This window comes from Pelophylax lessonae (genome assembly GCF_965119305.1).
Source record: "Pelophylax lessonae genome assembly, chromosome: 2".
Classification (NCBI taxonomy): Eukaryota; Metazoa; Chordata; class Amphibia; order Anura; family Ranidae; genus Pelophylax; species Pelophylax lessonae.
The window spans coordinates 679,764,074-679,781,338 of NC_138769.1; the positions used below are offsets into that span (position 1 = coordinate 679,764,074).

The window sequence follows — 17,265 nt, forward strand, 5'->3', positions numbered from 1 at the left end:
GCGGGCTTTCTTGCGCATCATCTTTAGAAGATTCTTCATTGTTGTCATTGGATCACATGAGAAGCTGGATTTCAGCTGGATTTCATTATATGCTTTTTGTTTACCTAATAAATGTGAGTGCATTTTATGAAGTGGGTTCTGTGCGGTGTGTGGAGCTTAATAACCCAGGTGCTGCACTATTGGAGCCTGTTTTTTCTGTTTGTTGCCTATGACCTATATATGAGCTGTATGGAGCCATCTTGAAGAGGGAATTCCATTGTTCCTAAAAGGAACCTGAACACCAGAGTTTGGTCCATCAGATTGATCTGCGTTTTTGCTTTGTTGACCCTTAGGGGTCTATAATGAAGGTGAGCTTGCACTTCACCTGCAGAATGGAGCGCGAGTGGAAAATTGTCGTTACACTGTGGTGTCATCCCTATGAAGCACCTTATCAAATAGAGACTTTTCTCTTTTGTTCATTGATGGACACAGCTCCTGTCATTTTTGACCATTGGGTTATGCTGCCCCCTACAGGAGGCAGAAAAAACTTCTGGCTACACCCAAGGGCAGTCCCAGGGGGTATACTCCCTCTCTCTGCTATAGTCGCTCAGTCAGCAGTTAGTTCCTTGCTGGGATCTTTGGTCCTGGCAACGTTTTTTAGATAGAAAATTTTGTGTGAGATCTACAACTGCCAGACTGGGCGACAGGATAATCTAGATCCAGTGGTCACCCCAGTCTGGCCAGTGAGCATACGCAGACCTCAGCTCCGCGCTAGGTCGGCCACGACATATCCCCGTGGGCTGGCCCTGTGAGTTAAATGCCTCGCGAGGTCGCATACAACCTGGCCTCTGCCTGAGTCGCAGCGTTGCTCCTGGCCGACAGCCCCCCATTTCAATCGAGAGGAGGATCTGTTTGGAGCGGTGCCCACCTGGTTCCTGGTATGGTGAGTAGCTGTCCCCCCTCTACCCCTGGAGGGTTTTGGGGTGGACATGGGCCCCTCCTTGGGATGGTCGGATCCCCGGATTCCCCTCCTTCCCGCAGGCACCCCCTTGTCACATATGCTGGGAATGTATTTTTTTTTTCGGGTGGTCTGGCCACCTTCCTGGGGTGGGGGCAGGACGCTATGGCGATGGAGGCCGGGGGGGGGGGGGGTGCGTCGGTGGCCAGATGATTGATTTACGGGGGGGGGGTTGTACCTGGTGGGGGCTTCTGCCAGGGCCCCCATCCTGCCTCGATCTGTCCTGAGGCCTGGTCCCCCCGATCTGGGTCCCTGTATGCCTCGTGGTGCCGTTAATGACATCATTAAAGGTCTCACAGGGGGGGAAGAGTACCTTTCTTCCACAGGCTGCTAAGGGTAAGGACATTATCTGGGAAAAGGGGAAGGGGGTGAGAATCACCGAGGAAAAAACTTCACCGCCCTTGAAATCCCTGAGGGCGTGAAAGTGTGACACCAGTAGTAAATTGATTAAATCCAATACCTTACGGTGTATAACCAATGAGCCAAGCAACTGAGGCAATGAAGGAATGCAAGAATAGAGGAAGTTGCATAGATAGGCTCAAACACTGGAATTTGAAGATAAAAATTGTACTTTATTGAAAATCAAACCAGATGCAAGTGAGATAAAAAGTAACTAGGCTAGGCTAAACAATGAATGCAAATGGTCCTATCTCGTATGAAATGCTGGTTGTGCCTCAAAGGCTCCACCTCCACCCAGACCCACACCAACCAAGATCAACTGAACCCCCCTGGAAAGGTGGCCAAAAGGTTGCCCAGTGAAGAGTCTTGATTGAAGATTCATAAAGAGGGGGGATGATCATGCAGGGGGACTTATATAATCCTGACCTTCAGAGAGACGGAGACTCCAGATATTTAAAGTGTAGTTCCAACACCGTGGTCCTGCATGTAAAATCAAATGGTCATGGATATCACCGTCTCTACATCTGGACCAGGGACCAAAGAGCAGTTATGGATCTATAGTCCTCAGATGGTATCTGTTCAAACACTTGATGTAGCACAGAGACAGACGAGACAGCACAGGTAGGTTTTTAAGCAGATGCTTATGACAGACAGGCACAGCAATGGAAGAACCTCTCTGACTCTACTCATCTCTTGGTCTAGTGCATAAAGGGTACAGCATGAGACTATGCAGTCCCTTCCGAACAACAGGGTAATGAGGAGGAGGTTTTAGCAGCAATTGTATGCAGAGCAAAGCACATAAAGCATTTTTAGCAGACAAAGCACATTGGCAGCAATTGCATATAGCCTGTTGTGTCTCTATGTAGAACTCACGTATGGAGCCAGCGGCTTCAATAGTAAAGAGCGGTGGCGGCGGCGTGTTAGTCCGGGCGGGGTGGAGCTGGAGGCGTGACCGCGTGTGACGTCAACGCGTTTCACGTGACCCAGCACGCTTCATCAGGACTACACCGCTCTTTACTATTGAAGCCGCTGTAGCGGCGCAAGCTACCGGCAAGTGGCCTCGATCTTCTCCCCCCACCGGGGCATCATCCACACCACCTACACCCTGGACTCCTGCATTCTGGGACACACGGACCTAATCAAGCTCCATACGTGAGTTCTACAGAGAGACACAACAGGCTATATGCAATTGCTGCCAATGTGCTTCATCTGCTAAAAATGCTTTATGTGCTTTGCTCTGCATACAATTGCTGCTAAAACCTCCTCCTCATTGCCCTGTTGGTCGGAAGGGACTGCATATTCTCATCCAGCACATTTGCATAGGGTCACCAGTTTCCACATCAAGCACATTTTATGGACACTGTGATACACCCTCTTGTACCCAGGTGGAATGCTGTACCCTTTATGCACTGACTAGACCAAGAGATGAGTAGAGTCAGAGAGGTTCTTCCATTGCTGTGCCTGTCTGTCATAAGCATCTGCTTAAAAACCTACCTGTGCTGTCTCGTCTGTCTCTGTGCTACATCAAGTGTTTGAACAGATACCATCTGAGGACTATAGATCCATAACTGCTCTTTGGTCCCTGGTCTGGATGTAGAGACAGTGATATCCATGACCATTTGATTTTACATGCAGGACCACGGTGTTGGAACTACACTTTAAATATCTGGAGTCTCTGTCTCTCTGGAGGTCAGGATGATATAAGTCCCCCTGCATGATCACCCCCCCTCTTTATGAATCTTCAATCAAGACTCTTCACTGGGCAACCTTTTGGCCACCTTTCCAGGGGGGTTCAGTTGATCTTGGTTGGTGTGGGTCTGGGCGGGGGGTGGAGCCTTTGAGGCACAACCAGCATTTCATACGAGATAGGACCATTTGCATTCATTGTTTAGCCTTGGGTCCATGAATGTCCCCATTTTTATGTCTGTTACTTTTTATCTCACTTGCATCTGGTTTGTTTTTCAATAAAGTACAATTTTTATCTTCAAATTCCAGTGTTTGAGCCTATCTATGCAACTTCCTCTGTGCTTGCATTCCTACTAAGGGTAAGGAACCTCGCCGTGGATGTGGACCTTCCTTCTTGGCTCACAAGAAGTTTTTTTGTCTCTCTGGGTCGACTTACAAGGGCTCAAAGCTCCATTACATTAGGCTTTTAAATACCACTGGACTATCATACCCACTTAAGCCCCAGAAGATTTTATCCCCTTCCTGACCAGGGTTTTTTTTGCGATTTTTTTTTTTTTTTTTTTTTTTTTTTACTGCGTGACTCTGACGGACAATTGCGCGGTCGTGCGACGCTGTACCTAAACTAATTTCACGTCCTTTTTTTCCCACAAACAGAGCTTTCTTTTGGTGGTATTTGATCACCTGTGCGATTTTTTTTTTTTTGATCATGCGCTATAAACAAAAAAAGAGCGTAATTTTTGCAAAAATAACAATATTTTTCACTTTTTTTTATATGAAATTCCCCCCCCCAAAAAAATGTAAAAATCTAAATTTTTTAACATTTTCAGCCAAATTGTTTTACGCTACATATGTTTGGTAAAAAAAAATCGCAAAAAGCGTATTTTGATTGGTTTGCGCAAAAGTTATCGCGTTTACTAACAAAGGGAAAGATTTTTGTCATTTTTGGTGTTTTTTTTTTAACGAGTAATGGCGGCGATCTGCGATTTTTTTTTTTTTTTTTTTTTTTTTTTTTTTTTTTTTTTGCGGTACTGCGACATTGCGGCGGACAGATCGGACCCTTGACTGACATTTTTGACACTTTTGGGGATACCAGTGACATTACTGCAGTAATCAGTGCTATATATATGCACTGTTACTGCAAAAATGACACTGGCAGGGAAGGGGTTAACTGTATTGGACAGGGAGGGGTTAAGTGTGTCCTAGGGGCGTTATTCTAACTGTAGGGGGACAGGTCTCCTAGTGTAAAAACAAAGATCAACGGTTCTACATAGTAGAACCGTCTGATCTTCATTTTTACACAGGGGAGAATGACAGGCGGCTTGTTTACATAAGCCGCTCTGTCTTTCTCCCGCTGTACCGGCGATCGTAGTGTGACCGGCGGACATCGGGTCCACCGGTCACACGCCCACACTCCTTTGTAAACGAGCCGAGGCGGGCGCGCCCGCCCGCTATTGGCTCTAAAAGGAGTGACAGGCGAGCGACGTAGACCTACGTCACTCTGCCTGGCCGGGGCTGACTGCCGCAGTAAATATACTGTGAGCAGTCGGCAACCGGATACTCTAGGTTTCTGGAGCTGCTGCCTGCCCAGAGCTGAGCTATTATTTTACATCCTTTTGGTATGCTAATTGATCTCCATTAGCATGAGCATTGCCTGGCTGGAGTCCAGGCTGAGGTTCCCATTCATCTCACTTCATGCACATTCTTCTGCTTCATGATGTGCAGCTTATGGATCTTTGCCTTTGAAGATGGACCCATTTATCTTTAAGAAATATTTCTATGCATGTGGCCAGCTAAAGTGTATGTTTAGCCTAACCTTTTTTTTTTTCTTAGATGGGAATAGGGACGTGGTAAATTGTCTGTTTGTTTTTTTTCTCCTGTCAGTGTCTTCCTGGGGAGATTTCCCTTCACTTGCTATACTAGAGGCACAATATGAAAGAGAGGAAATAACCTCAAAGTGATGGTAACTTCCATTTGATCCAATTGTCACCAAAACGTGTCCCCATTGGAATATTTCCCCTCACCTCTTAATCTCGTGGCATCACTAACCTTTTGGATTTCCCATCACTGTCTGTCCTGGTGATAATAGTCAGCAAGACAAATAGAAAAGATGAATCTCTCCAGTAAAAACTCAACCAGGGTCCAACCATTCCTTGCTCTGTCCTAAAGAAAACAAAAATGCCTTTATATATACAGTAAAACCTTGGATTGTGAGCATATTTTGTTCTGGAAACATGCTTGTAATCCAAAGCACTCTTATATCAAAGCAAATTTCCCCATAAGAAATAATGGAAACTCTGATGATTCGTTCCACAAGTCCTTCAGTTTATAGTCTATATACAAAGATTATAGCAATGTGATAGGTTGTGTAACAATAAAATGTCCATCCACAATATGCAGCCTTCCCAAGGGGATTAGAAGCAAAATCTAGCAGAGCTACAGAATATAAGAGAGGTGAGAGGAGCCTTTATAGTGTAGCAATATGATTACATTTAATGAAGGTTCAATATTTAGAGCCCATTCAGACAGGGGCGACACGACTTGGTGGGGCGACCTGTGAAGTGCACCGCGACCTCGGCGCGACTTGTTCGGACTTCATATAATTGAAGTCAATGCAAGTCGCCTCCAGGTTGCCCCAAAGTAGTACAGGACCCTTTTTCTAAGTCGGAGCGACTTGAGTCACTCCTATTAGAACGGGTCCTGTAGCAGTCAATGGCCCGCGACCGAGCGCGACTTGTCAGGCTGACCAAGTCGCCTGACAAGTCGCGCTAGTCTGAATGGACACTTAGCAACTCACATGGTTGATGATTAAAATAGGCACACCTAAGTATGCAGGCATCCGGGGTAAAGCTGTCCACATAGACCATCTTCTGAACCACCGACTCTCACCACTGTCAGTCTGCAATCCTGACCGGGAAGAATAGCTTGCAGTAGAGTGATCTGAAAGTGAGGCTTTGAATCACTCGAGTGCAGCGTGGAAGGGATGATGAAGATGGCAGTATGGAGGACGGTCTATGTGGACAGCTTTACCCCAGATGCCTGCATACTTAGATGTGCCGGTTTTAATCATCAACCATGTGAGTTGCTAAATATTGAACCTTCATTAAATGTAACAATATTGCTACACTTTAGAGGCTCCTCTCTTCTTTTTTTTATACATGACGCTACTTGTATATCAAGACATCGCTTGTATATCAAGTCAAAATTTATTTAAAAAATTTGCTTGTCTTGCAAAGCGCTCTCAAACCAAGTTACTCTCAAACCAAGGTTCTCTGTACTTTATGAAGGTTTGACTGATTATGAATTGTTGCTGTTGCAGGAGAGGGTAAATTCTTACCCAAAACTTCACCTAAGGTTGATAAAGGCTGAAGAACAATCCTGCGATGCCTGTGAATTGTTGCGGTACTGCAAATATGTGGCGATCCTCGGCGGACAAGCCTATGACAGTGAAACATTAGAAAATGATAACTTTCTTCCTGATAAACAGGTAAGGAGTGTGATGTTACATTGTACTAATATGCATGTAGAAAGAAAGTGGCACTTCCAGTCTCAGGAAAGTAGAAACTTGAGTTTTATTTTTTCAAATCAAAAAGTCCAACATCGACATGTGCAAGACAAACAGGATAGCAGCAAACGCGTTTCACACCATGTGCTTATTCATTGCTGACGTACTAATATACACTATATTACCAAAAGTATTGGGACGCCTGCCATTACACACACATGAACTTTAATGGCATCCCAGTCTTAGTCTGTAGGGTTCAATATTGAGTTGGCCCACCCTTTGCAGCTATAACAGATTCAACTCATAAGGTTTAGGAGTGTGTCTATGGGAATGTTTGACCATTCTTCCAGAAGCACATTTGTGAGGTCAGGCACTGATGTTGGGGAGAAGGCCTGGCTCACAGTTTCCGCTCTAATTCATCCCAAAGGTGTTCTGTTGGGTTGAGGTCAGGACTCTGTGCAGGCCACTCAAGTTCTTCCACTCCAAATGCGCTCATCCATGTCTGTATGGACCTTGCTTTGTGCACTTCTGCGCAGTCATGTTGGAACAGGAAGGGGCCATTCCCAAACTCTTCCCACAATGTTGGAAGCATGAAATTGTCCAAAATGTCTTTGTAAGCTGACACCTTAAGAGTTCCCTTCTCTGGAACTAAGGGGCCAAGTACAACCCACACCATAATCCCCCTCCACCAAATGACTTGGACCAGAGCACAAAGCACTGGACATCAGCTTGTAGACCACACCTCTACAGGTTTCGTCCTGATTGGATGTCCTCGGGAAGTTGCAGCAAGTTCCATTCTTTCTCTCTCTCTACCTCTCCCTTCTCTCTCTCCCTCTCTCGTTTCCTCTCGCTTTCTTTCCCTCTTCTCTTCTCTTCTCTTCTCTTCTCTTCTCTTCTCTTCTCTTCTCTTCTCTTCTCTTCTCTTCTCTTCTCTTCTCTTCTCTTCTCTTCTCTTCTCTTCTCTTCTCTTCTCTTCTCTTCTCTTCTCTTCTCTTCTCTTCTCTCTCCTCTCTCCTCTCTCTCTCTCTCCCCCTCCCTTCTCCCTGAACACACTATAACATATAACTCTTCTGTGTTTGGTTCCAGTATTTGGTGGTTGGCACTACATGTGGCCATCGTACTGAAGTGTATCACCGTGTCAAGCATTATAAATTCCACCTGTACCAGCGCTGCATTCCATTTTTAAAGGCATCTGAGGAACATTCTGTTAAAGAAACAGTGGAAGTAGCTCTAGCAAAAATGGAAGAGCAACATTTCATTCAGAAGGTAATGTATTTAAATACTCGCAAAACACTTGCCCCCCACAGGCCGTATATAAACAGCATGACGTTTAAGTGGTTTCAGAAAGCCTGCGGCTGCAAAAGTGTAATTTTTCATTGTAAAAATGCAGGTTGGTGTGGAGCTGCCCTATCACTTTTAGCCTACTGCAAATGTGCGCACTCCTCCCTTTACTCTGCTTCAATCATTTCTGGCTTCACAGTTGTCAAGGTCCTGTTTTAAATTTCCTATGCTTGTCCTGCTGCAGAGGACGGCAGGGGAGACATTAGAGGACTAATAGAACCCTGATGTCTCCATAAAGAGAACTTGTCTCCTGCAAATGCTATCACATAGGGGGCTTGTTAGAACCCTTTTGATTGTAAATAAAAGTAATATGAAATGAATAATACACATTTTTAAAAGCAACTACAGTCAGGTCCATAAATATTGGGACATCAACACAATTCTAATCTTTTTGGCTCTATACACCACCACAATGGATTTGAAATGAAAGAAACAAGATGTGCTTTAACTGCAGACTTTCAGCTTTAATTTGAGGGTATTTACATCCAAATCAGGTGAATGGTGTAGGAATTACAACAGTTTGTATATGCGCCTCCCACTTTTTAAAGGGACCAAAAGTAATGGGACAATTGGCTGCTCAGCTGCTCCATGGCCAGGTGTGTGTTATTCCCTCATTATCCCATTTACAAGGAGCAGATAAAAGGTCCAGAGTTAATTTCAAGTGTGCTATTTGCATTTGGAATCTGTTGCTGTCAACTCTCAATATGAGATCCAAAGAGCTTTCACTATCAGTGAAGCAAGCCATCATTAGGCTGAAAAAAAACAAAACAAACCCATCAGAGAGATAGCAAAAACATTAGGTGTGGCCAAATCAACTGTTTGGAACATCCTTAAAAAGAAAGAACGCACCGGTGAGCTCAGCAACACCAAAAGACCCAGAAGACCACAGAAAACAACTGTGGTGGATGACCAATGAATTCTTTCCCTGGTGAAGAAAACACCCTTCACAACAGTTGGCCAGATCAAGAACACTCTCCAGGAGGTAGGTGTATGTGTGTCAAAGTCAACAATCAAGAGAAGACTTCACCATAGTGAATACAGAGGGTTCACCACAAGATGTAAACCATTGGTGAGCCTCAAAAACAGGAAGGCCAGATTAGAGTTTGCCAAACAACCTCTAAAAAAGCCTTCACAGTTCTGGAACAACATCCTATGGACAGATGAGACCAAGATCAACTTGTACCAGAGTGATGGGAAGAGAAGAGTATGGAGAAGGAAAGGAACTGCTCATGATCCAAAGCATATCACCTCATCGGTGAAGCATGGTGGTGGTAGTGTCATGGCATGGGCATGTATGGCTGCCAATGGAACTGGTTCTCTTGTATTTATTGATGATGTGACTGCTGACAAAAACAGCAGGATGAATTCTGAAGTGTTTCGGGCAATATTATCTGCTCATATTCAGCCAAATGCTTCAGAACTCATTGGACGGCGCTTCACAGTGCAGATGGACAATGACCCGAAGCATACTGCGAAAGCAACCAAAGAGTTTTTTAAGGGAAAGAAGTGGAATGTTATGCAATGGCCAAGTCAACCACCTGACCTGAATCCGATTGAGCATGCATTTCACTTGCTGAAGACAAAACTAAAGGGAAAATGCCCCAAGAACAAGCAGGAACTGAAGACAGTTGCAGTAGAGGCCTGGCAGAGCATCACCGGGGATGAAACTCAGCGTCTGGTGATGTCTATGCGTTCCAGACTTCAGGCTGTAATTGACTGCAAAGGATTTACAACAAAGTATTAAAAAGTAAAAATTTGATTTATGATTGTTATTCTGTCCCATTACTTTTGGTCCCTTAGAAAAGTGGGAGGCACATATACAAACTGTTGTAATTCCTACACCGTTCACCTGATTTGGATGTACCCTCAGATTAAAGCTGAAAGTCTGTAGTTAAAGCACATCTTGTTTGTTTCCTTTCAAATCCATTGTGGTGGTGTATAGAGCCAAAAAGATTAGAATTGTGTCGATGTCCCAATATTTATGGACCTGACTGTATGTCACCCTGCACACACACACACACACACACACACACACACACACACACACACACACACACACACACACGAAATGCAAATGCATTTGTAGGGTGTGTATGTAAACAGCGATTGTGTCACACGTGAGTGACAGAATAATTCAAGGCCCATTATTCAGGGTAACTTTAAACAAATAATACAAGCTTTTAAGGCATCGCCCATAGACACCATAGTTTTTTTTGCCCTTTTATGGACACACACAATTTTAAGGCTTTGACATGTTTGGTATCCATTTACGCAACGCAATGTCATCTTTAATATTTTACCAAAAATTAGGTACTATATTGTGCTTGCATGCAATAAAATTAATTTTAGTGTATTTTTTCGCTAAAAATAGGCAGTTGATAAAAACAATAAAACAATATTATGTCACATGAAAATTTTCAACTACCATGACTTTATTCTATAGAGCCTTTGTGTTCAGAAAATATATCATTGGTTAGGGGTTTTAGGTAATTTTCTAGATCTAAAAAAAAAAGAAAAAGCTGATTTTAACGTGTGTGAAAAATTGCAAAATTGCCTTTGACACAGTGGTTGCAACTGAACTCCAAGTGTTGAGTTATTGAGGGTTAATTCACTAAGAGTTAAATAACAGAAAATAAAATGTGGCAAAATAACGCATGCAGTAAATCAGTTGTAAAAGTGCAGTTCACAAAAATTTTGCGTTAAATAACAAATGTGGTATTTTTTCAATTGTTCGGTTTACTACCGCATTTTCCTATGTGGTAATTTATTGCACGTGTCAGTGGTTAAGGGTTGTTTAAGGTAATTTCCTTTATAACAGTTTACATTTTAACATGTTTGTTTATTTTTCTATTCTTTTGAAAAAAAAAAAAAATTAATCTAACATTTTTACAGTAATCTGTATTTTGGAGGCATTGAAATTTGAACTATCTTCTCAAATCTATGATCCTTGGTAATCCAAGCTGTGTCTTTTCCATGTGGAACTTTTTTTGTAAATGTATGGCCTACTAGAGCTGTTTAAAGGGCTCTTTACTAGATTGTTCTGTGCTGCTGCCTGTTTACATTGTAAAGACTAAAGAAAACTTGACTGTCATTTTTATTTTTTTTTATAATTTTTTTAAACATTTTTATTTTTTATGTTCCTATCTAAATGTAACTTGTTGTAATAGTGTACATAACCTAAAGTATTACAGTGGCCACTTGGCTGAAGCAATTGTCATGGTTGCCATACTCCATTGTTGCAATTTTGTAAGCAACGTTTACTTAAAATAAAAATTATTAAAAAAAAAAAAAAAAAGGTCTTGACGTTACATTTCAGCCAATGTTTGCATTTAATTTGTACTGCAGTACTGCAAGTCATACTTTTTTGTTTTAAAAAAAAAAAAAAAATGAACACTTGTGTACTCGCGATGTATAATGCCACATTTTTGCGTGTCCACTGCTGGTAGAATAGTGTCAACTTTCTGTGGATCCTCTGTGGGTGGAATTAGACCCCTCTCTGAGGGTAGTATTGCACCAAAACATCCGAAGGAAATTGCTTTGCATGCCTTGGATGTGGTCCGGGCAAATAGGGTATACCTGGCAGCTACAGAGTCCTTTCGGGAGTCAGACTCCCTATTTGTGCTCACGGATGGGCATCGGAAAGGGTTGTCCGCTTCCTCTACGACCATTTCTGATGGATCAGACAGACAGTGGTTCAGGTCTATTCCTTTAAGGATCAGGTTCCTCCTTCCCCTGTCAAGGCGCATTCTACTCAGGCGCTCAATGCCTCCTGGGTCTCCCGTCATCAGGCGTTAGTGACGCAGGTTTGCATGGTGATCACCTGGTCTTTCGGTGCACACTTTCACAAGGTTCTATAAAGTGGATGTGTTGGCATCTGCGGATGCTTCCTTTGGCCGCAAGGTTTTTGCAGGCTGCTGTTTAGAGGACCTGATCCTCTTTTAAGAAGTCACACTCACTATTTGTGCTTAGGGATGGGCCTTTGAAAGGGTTGTCCGGTTCCTCTGCGACCATTTTCAGATGGATCAGACAGACGGTGATTCAGGCTTATTCCATCGGTGGTCAGGTTCCTTCTTTCCCTGCCAAGGCCCACTCTACTCGGGCGCTCAGTGCCTCCTGGGTCTTCCGTCATCAGGCATCAGTGACGCTGGTTTGCAAGGCAGCCACCTGGTCGTCAGTGTGCACTTTTACAAAGTTTTAAAAAAGTGGATGTGTTGGCTTCTTCAGATACTTCCTTTGGCCACAAGGTTTTGCAGGCTGCTGTTTAGAGGACCTGGTCCTTTTTGAGGGTGTATAGTTCTTTTCAGGTGAGCTCCAGTTGTTTTGGTTGAGCTCCTGTTTACCTGGTTGGCTAGAGTTAGCCTTCAGAGTTTCTTTTTTGCTGTTCCCACCCCTCATGTTTAACACTGCTTTGTGACGTCCCAATGGTTAAGAAGATCAGGAGCTGTGTCCTTCAATGAACGAAAGAGAAAATGGGTTTTTCGACTTACCGCAAATCCATTTCTCTGATGTTCATCGATGGACACAGCACCCACCCCTCTGTGGAGTTGTAATTTTTCTGACACTGCTTGTAACAAAACTGAGTACCTATAGCAGCAGAGAGAGGGAGTATACCCCGTGGGACTGCCCATAGGTGTAGCCAGACTTTTTTTTTTTTAATTCTTTATTAGAAAGAAAAAAAACATACAAGCATACCACAGATCAACAATAGGTACAACCAAATTCCAGGTGCAGCGAGCATATGATAAATTATAGACAATACAGATATCACTTCAAAGAGTATTAACGTAGCACAAAGTCGTCAATAGAGCACATCAGAAACATAGTGTACACCCTCCGTGAAGCCCACGGCCTTAGCTGTTAGAGCTGAATAGTGAACAAATAAATTCTCAGGACACCTTCAGGCAGACCCCCCCGCCCCACCGGCATGCATCTCATGGCCGGCTACCGGGGAAGGGAGGCCCCCCCAGGTGCCCCGGAGTGCCGCGGCAGACACCAGAGGACCCACTGGCGGTACTTCCCCCAAAGGGGTGTCGCACCGCATCACTCCTGGAAACTGACCGACCAACCCTATAGGGAGCCAAAAATATAATAGCTAATACCCAAAAGCGGTAAAGAGGATGGAAGAACTTATAGACGGCATGCTTAAAGCCGAAAAAGAGAAGGAGGAGCTACGGGAAAAGGACAAAGAAGGAAAGAGAAGGGGGAAGGGGACCAAGGTGAGAAAGGAAGGGGTCAGGGAAGCACCAAGAGGGGGAGTGAGGGGGAGGCTGGCCGACCCCAGCCCAGCGACCTTCAGCGGGTAAGCAACTCCGTGTATTCCGAATTGTATTTAAACTTTTCTCGTGTACCGTGCTCATTGGCCACTAGATCTTCCATCTCGTTGAGGCAAGAGACCTTGCGGAGCCACATGGCTACCGTAGGAGGCTGCGTCTGCTTCCAGAGCGGAGGGATGCAGCTTTTAGCTGCCGTGAACAGAAGTGGCAGAATTGATTTCCGATAGGACGCTCTCGGATATTCATGATGATGGAGGAAGAGGGCCGGGTCCAGGGTGAGGGAATGGTCTGTAAATTTCTGGGCAATGCGTAGGACCTCCTTCCAGAAAGATTGTAAACTCGAACATGACCAGAAGACGTGTAGGTAGGTTCCAACCTCCTCCCCACACCGCCAACAAACATCTGGGCAGGTCAGAAACATGCGATGCAGCCTAACCGGGGTATAGTGCCAGCGGGTTAAACTCTTATAGCCCACCTCCTGATACCGCGAGCAGCGGGAGGTCTTGTAAGTGAAGAATAATATCCTCTCAACCTGATGGTCTGTAAAAGATACATTCAGGTCCCTCTCCCATTTGGCAATAAATGGGGACGGAAAGATTCGTCCGGCAAGGCCAGCGCCCGGTAGACCAGAGAGACCGTGTGGCGAAGAGGAGATGTGTCGGAGCATAGATCTTCAAAGTACGTGAGCCGCCTCGAAAACCGAGACGCCGAAGGAAGAGCTTGGTAGCCAGACTTTTAATCTGCCTAGTGTCCTACTCCTGTAGGGGGCAGTATAACCCAATGGTTAAGAAGATCAGGAGCGGTGTCCGCCAATGAACATCAGAGCAATGTATTTTACGGTAAGTCAAAAATCCCATTTTTTTTTTTGTTTACAGCAATTTTTTTTTTTTTTTTTTATGAATTGGACTTTATTTACTGCATGCTATACTTTATGCAAATCAGTAACATGATACCTTTACTGCATGCGGTAAAGCTTAGTGAATTGACCCCATAGTTACATTAGTCCAGGTTGGACCCATGTAAGTATGCATATTCCATACATGTGGGACCCCCGTACAAGTTTGAAATCACTGTAGTAGTCACCACTAGAACAATGATCCCTGCTATCTTCTGGGACCCGTGCCTAGCGTTTGCCCTGCTCCATAGTGAACACAGGGAGTCACTTGCTTGGCACTGTTCACAGGACATTTTACATTTTTCCAAATGAATGTAAGGCATTCTCTGATTGGATACAGTGATGTCACCAACTCCATCCTGTCCAATCAGAAAATGCCCTGTATCCAAAAAAAATATACAAGATGTTATGTGAATAGTGCCTGTGCTGACCAAGAAGAAGATGGCGGCGATCATTGTAGTAGTGGGGGCTACTACAGTGATTTTGAGCTTTCACAGGGGTCCCACATGTATGGCATAATTACATTGGGCAAGCTGGACTAATGTAACTATGCAAAAAAAAAAACATACCTGGAATTCCAGTAAAAGTAAACTGGAGACTTTTTCCATATTGAGGAGCTGCTGAGAAAATGTATGTGAATGTAATAGTATGACTTTGTAACTATTCTTAAATCCTGTGTTTGTATGGTGTCAGCCATTAAAGGGTATAAAAAGGCTTACAAAGAACAAACGTATTTTTCTATAGAACCAGTATTAATCAGCTCAGCATACTTAGGGAAATGTTTCTATTTCCATGAAACCTTTATTTTCCTTTTATTTTTTTTTCATGCAGGAAATTGATCGTCTTCAAGTATATGTGGATGCAGCAGAAACTTTTCAGGATGAAACCGAGGAGTCATTAATTTCTTAAATTGAAAAGTGTAGCTCCTTTTTTTTTTTTTGTAAATACTTTTGATAAATGTAATTCATTTGACTGTGCCTGAATGAACAAATTAACCGCTTGCCGACCGCCCACAGTAATATTACTGCGCCAGAGCGGCTCCCTTGCGTCCAGTCACGTAGTGCTACGTGACTGGGGTGCATGTGATTCCAGGGGCGGTCGGGAGGAGACACAGCGGGAGGAGACTGCGGGAGGAGAGGCGGCGATTGCCTTCCTCCAAAGATTGTCCAGGAAATGGAGAAAACGAGAAACGAAGCAGGCGGATCTTCTGTGAGACAGGCAGGGACAGATCAGCAGTTTTAGCTAAGCTGAAACTGGGATCTGTCTGTGTCTGTCACAGAACCCCCCCCCCCCCCCCCCCCACACACACACAGTCAGTAAGCATGAGGCATACATTAACCCCTTTGATCACCCACAGGGTTAACCCCTTTCCTGCCAATGGCATTATTACAGTAACAGTGCAAATATTTAGCACTGATTATGTAGTAATGTCACTGGTACCCCCAAAAGTGTCAAAAATGTCAGGGGTCCAATCTGTCCGCTGCAATGTCGCAGTCCCACTAAAAATTGCAGATCGCCGCCATTACTAGCAAAAAAAAAAAAAATAAAAATGACATAAATCTTTCCCGTAGTTAGTAGACGCGATAACTTTTGCGCAAACCAGTCACAATACGCTTACTTTTTTTTTTTTTAATATACCGAAAATATGTAGCAGAAAACAAATTGGCCTAAAATGTTAAAAAAATTTTGATTTTTACATTTTTTTTGGGAATGTTATATAGCAGAATGTGAAAAATATTGTTTTTTTTTCACAATTGTCGCTCTTTTTATGTTTATAGCGCAAAAAATTAAAATCGCACAGGTGATCAAATACCACCAAAAGAAAGCTCTATTTTTGGGGGGAAAAAGGACGTAAATTTCGTTTGGGTACAGCGTCGCACGACCGCGCAATTGTCCGTTAAAGTAACACAGTGCCGAATTGCAAAATGGGGCCTGGTCAGGAAGGGGGTAAAACCTTACGGAACTGAAGTGGTTAAAATCAGTCTTTCTAAAATGGAGCAGAGGTCTCCATAGCTGTACCTTGTACTCTTCCATTGGCGTTTCACATGCTGACCAGTGCTTCCTGTCCTGGGATGATGAGATCAAATAGGCTGAAATAGTTCTGTTTGCACCACCTCTGAGACCGATCACTCCAAGTGGTGTAGTTTCTTTTGTTGGATTGAAAAAAATTGCTTTGCTTTTGTTGTTAGAAGGAAGGTAATCCCAGGTTTGAGCTTACATTTGAAAAGTTTCCTAAATTTATGCTATTTCAGCGTGCTTGTGTAGAATACATCTGTATTCAACAGAAGACTCAGGCAGCAGTGGTCTCCAGACCTTCTTGGGCACCCAAGTATGGTGGTCTTGAAGATTGCAAAGTTTTTTTTTTGGGGGGGGGGGGGGGGGATATCTTTTTCCCCAGGCATAACAGTTGTAATGATTTAATCTTGATGCAAAGGTTTTAGAAAATATTTGTTGACCAAATTGTTAGCACCTTTTAAATATTTAATATATGTAAGGATATTTCACAGAAATTTCAGTCAAATTTAGTGGAGTCAAGGCACCCATTCTCATCCAGTTTTCGGTGGAACCGTAGGGTTTCTACGGAGGGTTTCTATGGAGGTTGGTAGGGGTTCCTTGAGTTCATTTTAAGATATGCTCATGAATGGAATTACCTTGCAATAAATAATCTTAATTAACAGGATATGTGGTTTTAACCACTTGCCGACTGCCCGCAGTAATATTACTGCGGCAGGGTGGCTCAGCTGCGTCCAGTCACGTAGTATTATGTGACTGTAGTGCATGTGGTTTCACGCCAACCGGAGCCGCGCTCCCGCTGTATTTATACACAGCGGGAGTCGGGCCGCGGGAGGAGCGGCGGCGATTGCTGCTGCCCTCTTGTGATCGTCCGAAAAACTGAGAGAAGACCCGCCTGCTTATGTAAACAAAGCAGGCGGATCTTCTGCCAGACAAGCAGGGACAGATCAGCAGTTCCAGCTAAGCTGAAACTGCGGTCTGTCTGTGCCTGTCACAGAAACCCCCCCCCCCACACACACACACACACACACACACACACACACAGTCAGTAAGCATACAGGCATACATTTAACCCCTTTGATCACCCCCCCCCCCCCGTATTAACCCCTACCCTGCCAGTATCAATTATACAGTAACAGTGCACATTATTTAGCACTGA

General features: G+C 43.9%; 1 protein-coding gene across 1 annotated transcript in view; it reads left to right on the forward strand.

The window, feature by feature from the left end:
* The window catches only part of CCDC82 (coiled-coil domain containing 82), a 31,630-nt gene extending 16,603 nt beyond the window's left edge, over positions 1–15,027 (forward strand). The window contains exons 5-7 of the mRNA XM_082244565.1: positions 6,399–6,566; positions 7,671–7,850; positions 14,925–15,027. Of these exons, the coding sequence (XP_082100691.1) occupies positions 6,399–6,566; positions 7,671–7,850; positions 14,925–15,002 (426 nt within the window). The 3' untranslated portion in view covers positions 15,003–15,027. The remainder of the gene's footprint in view (positions 1–6,398; positions 6,567–7,670; positions 7,851–14,924) is intronic.
* Positions 15,028–17,265: the final 2,238 nt, after the last annotated feature.